Source organism: Cololabis saira, chromosome 14 (assembly GCF_033807715.1).
Source record: "Cololabis saira isolate AMF1-May2022 chromosome 14, fColSai1.1, whole genome shotgun sequence".
NCBI lineage: Eukaryota > Metazoa > Chordata > Actinopteri > Beloniformes > Belonidae > Cololabis > Cololabis saira.
This window is the reverse complement of record NC_084600.1, coordinates 44,290,921-44,305,150: the sequence shown is the minus strand read 5'-3', so window position 1 is coordinate 44,305,150 and position 14,230 is coordinate 44,290,921. Positions and strand designations below refer to the sequence as shown.

At 41.1% G+C, this 14,230-nt stretch overlaps 1 protein-coding gene across 1 annotated transcript in view; it reads right to left on the bottom strand.

The window, feature by feature from the left end:
• mis18a (MIS18 kinetochore protein A) overlaps nt 1-12,758 on the bottom strand; it is a 29,570-nt gene extending 16,812 nt beyond the window's left edge. Inside the window, exons 1-4 of the mRNA XM_061740643.1 lie at nt 12,483-12,758; nt 8,136-8,205; nt 4,729-4,851; nt 1,474-1,576 (exon numbers count right to left, since the gene is read on the bottom strand). Coding sequence (XP_061596627.1) covers nt 1,474-1,576; nt 4,729-4,851; nt 8,136-8,205; nt 12,483-12,735 — 549 coding nt within the window. The 5' untranslated portion in view covers nt 12,736-12,758. The remainder of the gene's footprint in view (nt 1-1,473; nt 1,577-4,728; nt 4,852-8,135; nt 8,206-12,482) is intronic.
• Nucleotides 12,759-14,230: the final 1,472 nt, after the last annotated feature.

Sequence of the window (14,230 nt, the reverse complement as noted above, 5' to 3'; positions counted from 1 at the left end):
ATTTCATTCTAAAACAGCAGCAGAACCAGTTTCTGATCTAAACATTTCACACCTCAAAGAAAACAGTAAGGTGTCAGATTAATCCGGAGCTGCAGACTCTAAAACAACATGTTTTCTCCAGCACAGATTCCTAGATTCCTCCACGTGCTCTCTGCAGTTCTATTGTCCCCGGTGCGAGACGCTCGCCGTCGCCCCCTGCTGGCCGCCCAGCGGCATTCTGGGAGTTTTACCAGACAAAGGGTGATTTAGATCAACTACTGCTGCTATTATTCCTGGTGAAGATGGAATAAAACAGAGCAGTTCAACATATTATGGTATAATAATAATAATAATAATAATAATAATAATAATAATAATAATAATATTATAACAGGAATATTATTTTTTTTCTTTTATTATATTTATTATTATTGTTATTATATTTATTATTAATAATAATAAAAAAACCAAAATCTTAAAATAATCAATATAATATAATCATAACAATAATATAATAAAAAATAATATAATAAAACAATCATAATAAATATAACAGGAATATAATTTTTTTTCTTTTATTATATTTATTATTATTGTTATTATATTTATTATTAATAATAATAAAAAATATAATAAAATAATCAATGATAAAAAATAATAAATATGATAAAACAATCATAATAAATATAAGAAAAATAATCATAATACATAAAAGAAAAATATAATAATAATAATAATAATAATAATAATAATAATAATAATAATAATAATAATAATGCCCTTAAATTAAATATTTTTAACTTTGTAATTGTTCTTTTTAAAATTGTATGTTTTTTATTGATTGCTGTAAAATTCTGCTCTTTTTTCAGTGGACTCCTGGCTTTCACTGCTGGATTGAATCAAATCAAATCAAAAATCTAATGTTTTTATTTATCTATATTTTTCTAATTGGTGTGTTCTGTACTTTTACTTTACTAGTATATCTTTACTTGTAGCTTCCTCTCTGAGGCCGAGGGGATAAAGAAGTCTTATCTTTCTATCCATCATCTATCCAGACCACTCTAAGAATGAATAGTTGTGGATGCCAGTAAAGAGAAGATTCAGCTCCACTTTATGATAAAATCAGAGAAAGTTAGCAGGGAAGGAGGATGAGGTAACGTCTGACGGGAGGCGGCGGGTCTGCTAACGGGAACTAGAGCTGATGTCATCGTTCTGGAGGACGACCCGTCTCCCTCGGGCCGCCGAACACGTGCAGGTCCTGAACCCCGGAGGGAGAAAACTCTGATCAGAGCGGCACGGCGGCTCACGCTTCAGCTCTTATTGTTCCTGGTTCTGACGCAGCAGAGAAAACATCTCAAGGATGAAGATTGCACTTGTGCTTCAGGTCTGAATCAGGTCACGCGTTGAAACGCTCTGAGTTATTTCACCTGTCACATTCCTGCAGCTGCAGGAACAACAGCCGGAGACAAAGAGAAGCTGCAGCGGTGGCTTTACCTCCAGGACCTGCTGCTCCACGACGCCCCGGTACTCCAGCGTCACCGGCTGCTCTGTGGCGCCCTCTGGTGGCCGGAGCTGGCGGGCCGAGCCCAGGACGTAGCTGGAGAAAATACAGTCGTCAGTTATTACTAGTGATGCAGTAGGGATGGGCGGTATGGAGTAAAAAATGTATCACCATCATTTCTGGCATTTATCCCGATAACGATTAAAAAAAATACCAATTCAACTCCATCTTTTTAACTATAAATCTATCACCACATTCAGTCTTTGGAGCCAAATCACTGCTATAAAAGATACTAAATACTACTAAACGTCTGTCTGTCTGTCTTTCTTTCTTTCTTTCTTTCTGGCTCATATATTTCTTTCTTTCCTTCTTTTTTCCCCTTCCTTCCTTGTTTTCTCCCTTCCTTCCTTCCTTCCTTCCTTCCTTCCTTCCTTCCTTCCTTCCTCCTTTCCTTGTTTTCTCCCTTCCTTCCTTCCTTCCTTCCTTCCTTCCTTCCTTCCTTCCTTCCTTCCTCCTTTCCTTGTTTTCTCCCTTCCTTCCTTCCTTCCTCCTTTCCTTCCTTCCTTCCTTCCTTCCTTCCTTCCTTCCTTCCTTCCTTCCTTCCTTCCTTCCTTCCTTCCTTTCTCCCTTCCTTCCTTCCTTCCTCCTTTCCTTGTTTTCTCCCTTCCTTCCTTCCTTCCTTCCTTCCTTCCTTCCTTCCTTCCTTCCTTCCTTCCTCCTTTCCTTCCTTCCTTCCTTCCTCCTTTCCTTCCTTCCCTCCTCCTTTCCTTGTTTTCTCCCTTCCTTCCTTCCTTCCTTCCTTCCTTCCTCCTTTCCTTGTTTTCTTCCTTCCTTCCTTCCTTCCTTCCTCCCTTCCTTCCCTCCTCCTTTCCTTGTTTTCTCCCTTCCTTCCTCCTTTCCTTGTTTTCTCCCTTCCTTCCTCCTTTCCTTGTTTTCTTCCTTCCTTCCTTCCTTCCTTCCATAAATCAGTTTTACACAAAAACATCATCAACAGGAATTTATCATTTTTACTGTGAGATACAAATTCTTACCGCGGGGACTTTTTTTGGCGGTTTATCGTGAACGGTAAAATATCACCCATTCCTATGATGCACCCAAATGAAAATTTGTGGCCGAAACCGAAAATAATAATAAACACTTGGCCGAATAACATACTGAACATGGTTCTTCGCAGTTTTTCCATTTATTTTGCCAATTTTTTCACCATTGTATAAATCAAATAAATGTGCTTTAGGCTTTTCAAAGAAAAAATATTTTACAAAATTGCAAGGTAGAAATATTTATTGAAAGTTTTTTTATTTCCCAGCATTTTTAAATATTCCAGCAGGCATACCAACAAAGAACAATAACTTTAAAACAAATAAATTGGCAAAATAATTTTTTTGGCCATGTTTGAGCTTACATTAGGCCTGTAACTGACTGCTGAAAAATTGTAACATAGGCAAAAAAACGCATTTAATGCATTAAAGTGCATTGTAAAAAAAAAAGTGAAAAAGAAATGGATAAAACAAAAATAAAGAAAAAGAAAATCAATCACTTTCCCATACAAGTATTAACAGCATTAGCATTCCACCACATAAAGAAAAACAACATCAAAACACATATTTCAGTTACATGTTAGAAAAGGAGTGGGAGGAAGTATAAATGTATTTAATCCCAGTTTATTGAAACTCTTGTTATATGTAAGAATGTATGTCAGATTCAGGGATAGGACTGGATAAGTGTTTACTTCCATTTTACTTTTTTGTACTCTTTTTTTTTAACACGCATGTTCGAAATAAAATCTTCAAATCAAACCTTTTACTCTGGAATTTAAACCTCTCAAACATTAAGTAGTGTTGATAAATCTAGTGCTGGGCGGTATACCGGTTCATACCGAATACCGGTGTTTATGTTTCTTATGATATGAATGTTTCATATACCGTAATACCGGTGAGTTTGTACAGTAGCGTACACAACGTTGGGAATGTAGCGCCGCTGGACACTGTTTGTGAGGGGACTGTTTAGCAGTAGTGATGCACCGATTGTTCAGTAACTGAAACTGTTCGGCCGAAAATGACAAAAAAAACACTTTGGGTGTTCGGTGGAATAAGTGGGAAAAAACCGAACAATTAATAACGGCGTTGTAAAATAAGGAAATAGACTGGCCGCTCCCGTAACGGTTGCACCACAAACATAAATCTTTTGCCAACCAAAAACTAACCACATAAGAATTTTACCAACATTCACCAGGAGGTGGAACCAAAACATCATAATGCTGGAAATTAAAACATGTTCAGTTTTTTATGTTCAATAAATATTTTCTACCTTGTAATTTTGTAAAAGATTTTTTTCTTTGAAAAGCCTAAATCAAATGTATTTGATTTATGCAATGGTGAAAAAATTGGAAAATAAATGAAAAACTGCTGAAGAACCATGTTCGGTATTGTTCGGTATTCGTCCAAGTGTTTATTATTTTTTTTTTCGGTTTCGGCCACAAATTTTCATTTGGGTGCATCGCTATTTAGCAGTTGCATTGTTTACAGCGGACACATGTGGGTGAAGATGCTGAAAACGAAAGTCCCACAACTGTTCCAGAACATGACGCAGGGGAACTTGTTCCGAAAAGAGGAGCCGTGTCGGCTGTGTGGAAATTCTTTGGCTTTAAAAAAGACGATGTCCAACAAACAATCATCTGCAAGTGTTGTAAAGCTAAAGTTGTAGCCGCGGGAGGCAACACTAGCAACTTGCTCCACCCCCTCAGCTGCAAACATGTGATAGAATATCAAGAATGCATGAAGCTGAGATCTGCGTCGACGTCTACAGGTAACACTAGAAGTGCGGGAGAAAAGTCAAGTCAGACAACACTTAAAGTCTTTAAGTGTTGTCTGACTGATTCTCTCACTTCATTAGAATCATAAGTGCCACCTCATTGTAAACGGCATCATTTTGTGAGGCCATGCAAACCTGTATTTATACTAGTGTGGACATTAATGTTTTTCTACAATATTTCCTCCTCATGACAGTAAAATAGGCCATTCTAAGCCAATTTACTGCAGCAATTCCTTTCCAAATCATTAGAAAATGTGGTTAACACCCAGTTGTGCATGAAAAAAAAAAAAAAAATACCGTGATATACCGTGAAACCGATATAATTTTGAAAAATACTGTGATATACATTTTTGGTCATACCGCCCAGCACTAGATAAATCCCTAAAGTGTTCCCGTCTTCAGAAACGGGGCCACGCTGAGACAGGAGGAGGACGTACCTGTCTATATGGGCCACGCCGAGGCAGAAGCTGAACCTCTTGTGGTCCAGGTGCTTGGGCGTGGACGTGTACATCATCCCCAGAGGTGAGCGGCAGCCGCGGCAGGCCAGGTCCACGATCAGGCTGAGAAAGATCAGAACATCAGGCTGAGAGAGATCAGAACATCAGGCTGAGAAACAGAGATCAGAACATCAGGCTGAGAGAGATCAGAACATCAGGCTGAGAGAGATCAGAACATCAGGCTGAGAGACAGAGATCAGAACATCAGGCTGAGAGAGATCAGAACATCAGGCTGAGAAACAGAGATCAGAACATCAGGCTGAGAGAGATCAGAACATCAGGCTGAGAGAGATCAGAACATCAGGCTGAGAAACAGAGATCAGAACATCAGGCTGAGAGAGATCAGAACATCAGGCTGAGAGACAGAGATCAGAACATCAGGCTGAGAGAGATCAGAACATCAGGCTGAGAAACAGAGATCAGAACATCAGGCTGAGAGAGATCAGAACATCAGGCTGAGAGAGATCAGAACATCAGGCTGAGAGAGATCAGAACATCAGGCTGAGAGAGATCAGAACATCAGGCTGAGAGAGATCAGAACATCAGGCTGAGAGAGATCAGAACATCAGGCTGAGAGAGATCAGAACATCAGGCTGAGAGAGATCAGAACATCAGGCTGAGAGAGATCAGAACATCAGGCTGAGAGAGATCAGAACATCAGGCTGAGAAACAGAGATCAGAACATCAGGCTGAGAGAGATCAGAACATCAGGCTGAGAAACAGAGATCAGAACATCAGGCTGAGAAACAGAGATCAGAACATCAGGCTGAGAAAGATCAGAACATCAGGCTGAGAAACAGAGATCAGAACATCAGGCTGAGAGAGATCAGAACATCAGGCTGAGAAACAGAGATCAGAACATCAGGCTGAGAAACAGAGATCAGAACATCAGGCTGAGAAACAGAGATCAGAACATCAGGCTGAGAGAGATCAGAACATCAGGCTGAGAAACAGAGATCAGAACATCAGGCTGAGAGAGATCAGAACATCAGGCTGAGAGAGATCAGAACATCAGGCTGAGAAACAGAGATCAGAACATCAGGCTGAGAAACAGAGATCAGGGGCCGGATTCACCAATATCTTCTTAAGAAAATCTTAAGAAATGTCTTAAGATCTAAAATTAAGAAGAAAATTAAGTTCGTAAGTGCAATTCCTCAATATTTTCTTAAGAACCATCTTAAGAACTGTCATTTCTTACGAATTTCTTAAAATATGGCTGTATCCGAAATCACTCAATCAATTCAGTAGCCGCTCCAGCAGACCGTTCAGCAGTAGCAGCCAAGGATCCCAGAATGCATTTCGCACCAAAACGACAGCTGAAGCCGAGAGCTTTTTTCTTAAGAAGAAACTTAAGAAGAAAGTTAAGAAAATACTTAAGAACTTTTTTGGAGAATATGACTTCTTCTCTTTTTTCTTCTTAAGACTGAACTTAAGAAAAAAAATGACACTTAAGAAGATTTTTTTTTCTTAAGAATGTTTTGTGAATCCGGCCCCTGAACGGTAAACATCACATCCAGAAGTTCATGTGTTCATTAGGGGTGGGCAAAAATATGGATATGGCAATATATCGCGATACTTTTCCAGCTGATTCAATATCGATATTAAAAATTTGAATATCGATTTTTTATTTTTTATTTATTTATTTTTTTTTTATATCCCCGATCTTTTTCCCATTTCATCACCCAGTGCTCCTACCTAAGTAACAGTCCTGGGCATTGCCACTCTCTACCAACCCCGGGAGGGCCCTGCACTGAGCTCAGGTTTTATTTCACGTTTTATTTCATTTTATGATTTATTTTTTATATAACACAATTGCCTGTCCTTAAAAAATGAAAAATAATGGCCAGAGGTTTATTTATTTATGGATTTATATCTATACTGACTGATCACTGTGCCTGTTCTTGGTTTTAGTTCCATCTTTCTTTTGTTTATTATCATTTGCCACGTAATTAAAGCAACCTCATACTAAATTTAATGTTAATTTCATATGATGTAAATGATATGAAAAACATATACAAATATGTTGTAACTTTAGCTTGTATAGTTATAATAAAACATTGTTTTGACTCAGTTTGTCCCATGAATTGTCACTATAATCTGATGAACGTGCAACTCGGATTTTAAGATCCATCACTATCATGTGATGTACATTTATACAACTTGGATTTTAAGATGTGTAATGCATTTTTACATTTTTCGGTGAACTATGTAGAATATAATAATCGGGATATCGCATAATCGGGATATCGCAATGTGTATCGTATCGTGGCTCAAGTATCGTGATGCGTATCGTATCGTGAGGTCCTTCCCTTACACCTGTTTTAAAATCGCTGCATTGGCTCCCCGTCCGCTTCAGGATTGATTTTAAGGTTCTTTTACTGGTTTTTAAATGTCTTAACGGTCTTGGGCCATCTTATTTATCTGATCTGCTTTTACCGTATCAACCCTCACGGACCCTGAGGTCCTCTGGCACCGGCCTTTTAACCATTCCCCGAACCGGGACCAAAACCCACGGTGAGGCTGCATTCAGCCATTATGGCCCTTATTTATGGAACAGCCTGTCAGAGAACCTCAGGGCCGCAGAGAACATTGATATTTTTAAAAGGAGGCTCAAGACACACCTTTTTAGCTTGGCTTTTATCTGATCTCTTTTTTTTTTTTTTTTTTTTTTTTTTTAAACCTTTAATCCATTTGAGTGACTTTGTATTTTATGTTATTTATTATTCATCTTAAGTTTTGTATAGATTTTTCTAAAATTTTACACTTTTTAGGCATTTTTTACTTTCTTTTACTCTTTTAGTTTTTAGCTCCAGTGTTTCCTCAGGGGGGTCGTCCACACTGGGAGGTGTGTCTGCTCCGCCCATGGGGGGGTCGTCATGGGGGTCCCTCAGGCCTGGGTAGCTGGGGGTGGGACTCCACCTTCTGTGTGGGGTCTGCCCTGGTCTGTCCGGGTTGGGGGGGTCTCTGTGGCGATGCTCCTTATGGTCATGGCCGGTGGAGCTTCTCAGTGTGGACGGCCACCCATAGGTAGTGTTTTCCTCACCTGGATCGTTAGTGCTAAGCCATGTCACCAGTCCACTTACTGTGTGTGTGTGTGTGTGTGTGTGTGTGCACATGTGTATGAGTGTGAGTGAGGGTGTGTGTAAGCGTGGGGGGTGGGGTCGTATGGGATGTTTTAAATTGTACTTTTGATTGTTATTTTATCTCTGTATGTAAAGCACCATGAGTTGCACTTACACTGCATGAGTTGGTGCTATATAAATAAATAAAGTTTAAAGTTTAAAGTTCCCAATACCCACCCCTAGTGTTCATGTGTTCATGTCTTCACGCTGCTCTGGACTTCTTACCACAGAGATCTCTTCCCTTCCCGATCCATCAGGCGGTTGTCTGTTCCAATCAGGACGTTGTCAGTGACGCCTGAGAGAAAAACACCAGACGGTCAGCAGCATCTCACAGATATCACACTTCTATCACACTGTAAACTGCTAATTTCCCCTCTGTGGGACTATTAAAGGATTATCTTATCTTATCTTATCTTAAACACTGGATGGATGGATGGACAGAAACCAGCAGCAGAACATCTGGACTAGTTTGGAAGAGTTTTGTGCTGCCTCTTGCCCAAAGATTTTTTTGCTTGTAATGAGAAGATAAATCTTGTTCCACTGGCAGATTTTTCTACTTATTTCAAGTAAAACATTTACTTGAAACAGGTGAAAATTGTCAAATAAGTTATTTTTCTGGTAATGACTCTTGTTTTAATGACATTTTCTGTCTTTTTTGGGAGTTAAAACGTGTATATCCTGCTGTTGTTGTTTGTTTCTCCTGCTGGTTTAAGCAGTGTTCTCATTTTCAGATCAATATTAAATTTAGTGACAGTTATTAATGCTTTTCACTGCAAAAACTCAAAATCTTACCAGGAATATTTGTCTTATTTCTAGTTAAAATGTCTCATTTTTAGTCAAAAAATCATTACCAGAAAAATAACTTGCTATTTGACAATTTTCACTTGAAATAAGTAGAAAATCTGCCAGTGGAACAAGATTTATCTTCTCATTACAAGCTAAAAAATCTTGTTCCACTGGCAGATTTTTCTACTTATTTTAAAGGGGACCTATTATGAAAAACACGTTTTTTCTTGTTTTAACATACACTGCTCAAAAAAATTAAAGGAACAGTTTTTTATCAGGGTATGGCATGAATTCAACTGCACTTTTCTGATAAGGTTTTGGTCAGTTACGTGGCAGAGGGGGTTGTTAATCAGTTTCAGCTGCATTGGTGTTGATGGAATTAACAACAGGTGCACTAGAGGGTCAACAACGAGACGGCCTCCAAAACAGGACTGGTTTTGGAGGTGGAGGCCATTTCAAGTTCCTCCATCTTGATCTTTTCTGACTGTTTTTCCACAAGTGTTGGCTTTAGCTAGAGTCATTATCACGACTGGGAGCATGAGGCGATTTCTTAACCCTCCTGAAGTTGCGCAGATTGTCCAACTCCTTCAGGATGGCACATCCATGCGTGCTGTTGCAAGAAGATCTGATGTGTCTCCCAGTACAATCTCCAGAGCATGGAGGAGATTCCAGGAGACAGGCAGTTACTCTAGGAGAGCTGGACAGGGCCGTAGACCGTCCTCATCCCATCAGCAGGACCGATATCTGCTGCTTTGTGCAAGGAGGAACAGGTTGAGCACTGCCCGAGCCCGACAGAATGACCTCCAGCAGCTACTGGTGTGAATGTCTCGGCCCCAACAGTCAGAAACAGACTTCATAAGGGTTTGCCTCAGGGCACGATGTCCTGTAGTGTTCCCTGTGCTCACTGTTCAGCACCGTGGAGCTCCATTGGCATTTGCCATAGAACACCAGAATTGGCAAGTCCGCCACTGGCGCCCTGTGCTTCTCACAGATGAGAGCAGGTTTACCCTGAGCACCTTTGATAGACGTGAAAGGGTCTGGAGAAGCCAAGGAGAGCGCTATGCTGCCTGCAACATCATTCATGACCGGTTCGGTGGTGGGTCAGTGATGGTCTGGGACGGCATTTCCATGGAGGGACCAACAGACCTCTACAGGCTGGAGAACGGCAGCATTTCCATGGAGGGACCAACAGACCTCTACAGGCTGGAGAACGGCAGCATTTCCATGGAGGGACCAACAGACCTCTACAGGCTGGAGAACGGCAGCATTTCCATGGAGGGACCAACAGACCTCTACAGGCTGGAGAACGGCAGCATTTCCATGGAGGGACCAACAGACCTCTACAGGCTGGAGAACGGCAGCATTTCCATGGAGGGACCAACAGACCTCTACAGGCTGGAGAACGGCAGCATTTCCATGGAGGGACCAACAGACCTCTACAGGCTGGAGAACGGCAGCATTTCCATGGAGGGACCAACAGACCTCTACAGGCTGGAGAACGGCAGCATTTCCATGGAGGGACCAACAGACCTCTACAGGCTGGAGAACGGCAGCATTTCCATGGAGGGACCAACAGACCTCTACAGGCTGGAGAACGGCAGCATTTCCATGGAGGGACCAACAGACCTCTACAGGCTGGAGAACGGCAGCATTTCCATGGAGGGACCAACAGACCTCTACAGGCTGGAGAACGGCAGCATTTCCATGGAGGGACCAACAGACCTCTACAGGCTGGAGAACGGCAGTCTGACTGCCATTAGGTATCGGGATGAAATCCTTTCACCCGTGGTCAGACCCTACGCTGGTGCAGGAGGTCCTGGTTCCTCCTGATCCACAACAATGCCTGGCCTCATGTGGCAAGAGTATGCAGACAGTATCTGGAAGATGAAGGAATTGACACAATTGAACGGCCCTCACGATCAACTGATCTAAACCCGATAGAAACCTCTGGGACAGAATGTTTCGGTTCATCAGACGCCGCCAGGTTGCTCCTCAGACTTTACAGGAGCTCACTGATGCCCTTAGACAGATCTGGGAGGACATCCCACAAGACACCATCCGTCGTCGCGGCATGACGTTGTCAAGCATGCACACAAGCACGTGGGGGCCACACAAGATATTGAAAAGAATTTTGAGTTGCAGAAATTGAATTTAAGCAAAATGGACGAGCCTGCCACATAATTTTTTCACTTTGAGTTTTGGGGTGTCTATATACTGAGCCCTCTGTAGGGTGAAAACTTTTATTTCCATCAAAAGATGTGGCATCCTTTCGTTCCTGAGACATTAAACTGTCCATATCAGTATAGACATCCAACATTTTTTTTTTCACCATTGCAATCTGATGTGTTTTCAAAGTGTTCCTTTAATTTTTTTGAGCAGTGTATATAAAGTGGTCTCCCCTCACCCTGCCAGCACAGGGGAGACAAAATACCATGAATTTCTGCAAGCTCTCTGACCCCCGCCGGACAGAGTCCCCCAGTGTCACGTGGTTTTTTTTGAGCCGATTAGAATCTGCTCCCGTCGTGACGTCACGACGGGAGCAGATTTCCATAGGTTCAGCCTCCGCTGCTGAAACCACGCCCACAACCAGCTCTCTCCGCTGCTGGAGCGGGGCTTCCTTCAGCCAGTCGGAGGTGGCACCGCAGCGGAGCGGATCCAGGTTAAATCATCCAGGTTCCCGGGTGGTTTGGGAGCTGGGTCCTCAAAGATTTTCAGGCAAATCTGTCGGTTTGATCCCCGGTAACGGGCGATGCGCCGCGGATGCGCTCCGGAGCGGATCTGTGCGCCTGCTGTGCGGTTGCAGCGCCCGTCGCGCAGCATCCGCCGGGCAGATCCGGCTGAAATTCCGCCTGTCGGTCCCCGGGAGTCCCTGCTATCAGTCCAGGCCGGTTCCTGCGGTCTCGGCCGGTCGGAACCGGTCAGATTCCCCCGTTAAAGCCGCGGTGACGCGCGCTGCTCCAGCAGCGCTGCTCCCGGCGTGGCTCCGGGGCCAGCGTTCAGCATCCGCCGGGCAGATCCGGCTTAAATAGTGCATAAATGTTATTTATATACAACTCATATTTTATTTTTTTAACAATAAAGTTTCCATTTGTGAAAATTCAGTGTTGTGATAATTTACAGGCTCGGGCTGCTCTGGCGGAGCGAGGTTTATTCTCCTCCCCTGCTACACGTCATTCAGGGAGCCAATCAGCACAGAGCCTCATTATCATACCCCCCCCTTCCCTAAAAATGAGGCGCAGAAAAAGAGGTTAGAAGCGGTAAAACTAGTGACAGGGCCCACAGGCTGAATTTATGATTTATGTAGAAAAAACAAGCTTTAGATTGTTTTTAAGACATTCAAGGCCTGTTTAAAATATACATTAAATGCCATAATAGGTCACCTTTAAGTGAAAATCTACTTGAAACAGGTGAAAATTGTTGTTTTTTCCAGTGATGACTCTTGTTTTAAGTGTAATGAGATTTTCTTTTACAAAAAATCAGACATTTTAACTAGAAATAAGACCAATATTCGTGGTAAGATTTAGAGTTTTTGCACATTTTTTGCACAACACATTGTTTTGCTGTTGTGTTTTGTATTTTTGGATGAGACTGTTAATTTATTTTTTTTTTTTATATATTTTGATGCTTTTAAGTTGATGGGTTTTGTTGTGTTCGAGACAAAGCCAACAATAAAAAAAAAATACAAAAAATAAAATCACTGATTTACGGTTCCGCGTTACACCGACGCAGAGGCTCTGCGTCGATGTAACGCGGAAGCATAAATCAGGCTTCACGACTCTTCCTCACACTTGAGGCGGATCTGGTTCTGCTCCTCCTCGGTTCCGTCCCAGCTGCTCGAGTCCCCGACAGGTAACCTGCAGGTTCCGCAGGTGAAAACCACCGGCCCGTCGCAGCTGTCGCTGCCCGGCTCCGGCCCCGGCTCCGGCCGGCCGAACAGCTTCTCCTCCACGGCGGTGGAGTCGATGCTGGACGCCGCGAAGGTCTTGTTCATGCACTTCTCCCTCCGCTGGTTTCTGCTCGACCTTCTCTGCGTGGCCATTTTTTGAATTTTGAACTGAGGCGCGGAGATCAGAGAGTAAAGCGGCGGCGAGATGGATCCCCCCCCTGTACTTCCGGCTTCGTGTTCACAGCCCGGGACGGGTTTCCGGTACTGATGATGTGCGGATCAACCAGGGGATCAACACTGTGATAATAACACTTTAAAATTATGAACAACATTTATCCTTCTAAAGAATTACTTAGATTACGCTTTAATATCTGTATTTATAATTATATTTATATTTTAGGCTTTTAAAAATGTTCAAGTAACAAAATAACATATTTGAACCATTTTTCAGACAATAAAATAACATTTGAACCATTTTACAGACAATAAAATAACATTTGAACCATTTTTCAGACAATAATATAACATTTGAACCATTTTTCAGACAATAAAATAACATTTGAACCATTTTACAGACAATAAAATAACATTTGAACCATTTTTCAGACAATAAAATAACATTTAAACCATTTTTCAGACAACAAAATAACATTTGAACAATTTTTCAGACAATAAAATAACATAACAATCGTATATATGTCTATGGTGTAAACAGCAGGCCACAATAAATACTGCTAATAATATATGTTTTGACAAACGTTCTAATTCTAACTGCATCTTTGAATGTACATCACTCAAATGTTTTATTAATACAGAGGGCATATTTCTTTTCCGCCCAGCGGTTAACGTTCCTAGCCGGATTTATTTCAGGGACGGACCAGTGCAGCAAAACAATTCTTACAAGTTGTCTCTCAAACGGAGCTTGGTTAAATCTTTGTGTGTTATAATGTTATATTAAGAATATTGTGATTTGTAGTGTATACACTTACTTACCGTGTAAGTTTGGTGGATATTTCATCACGTAGTTTGTCACTTTTATTGTGGTTAAGGTTTTATCGTGGCAGCGCAGTGTTTTCATTTGTCCACCAGAGGGCGCCATTTAGTCAGTTTATCTGGCTTTATTTATCTGTTTCATCAATAACAGCGTGAGAAAGAGTCACATTAATGTTGTTACTGCTTAAGTTTGTTTCAGTTTTATACTTGGGAAGTGTGTGTAACACTAAGATAAGATAAGAAAGCCTTTAATAGTCCCACAGAGGGGACATTTCCAGATTACAGCAGCAAAGGGGATAGTGCAAAACACAAGAGGCATCAATATCACACAGTAATAATAAAAAAACACTATAAACAGTATATACAATAATAATAATAATAATAAGAAGAAGGAGAATAAAAATAGTAATAAAAAATACTAGTATATAAAAAGAATAAAAAGAATAACAGATGAATACAGATTTACACTATGTAAATAGGTTTATGTCAAAGGCATTACAAAGGGAATATTGTTGTTGTTACCAGATACAACAGACGTTATTTTGTATTAATGTTTATTTTTGTTTATTGTTTGCAGTCTTACAAAAAAGAACTGATTGGAGAAAAGTACAAGAAATAAAACTGAGGACCAAAAGACAAGAAAATATCAAACATA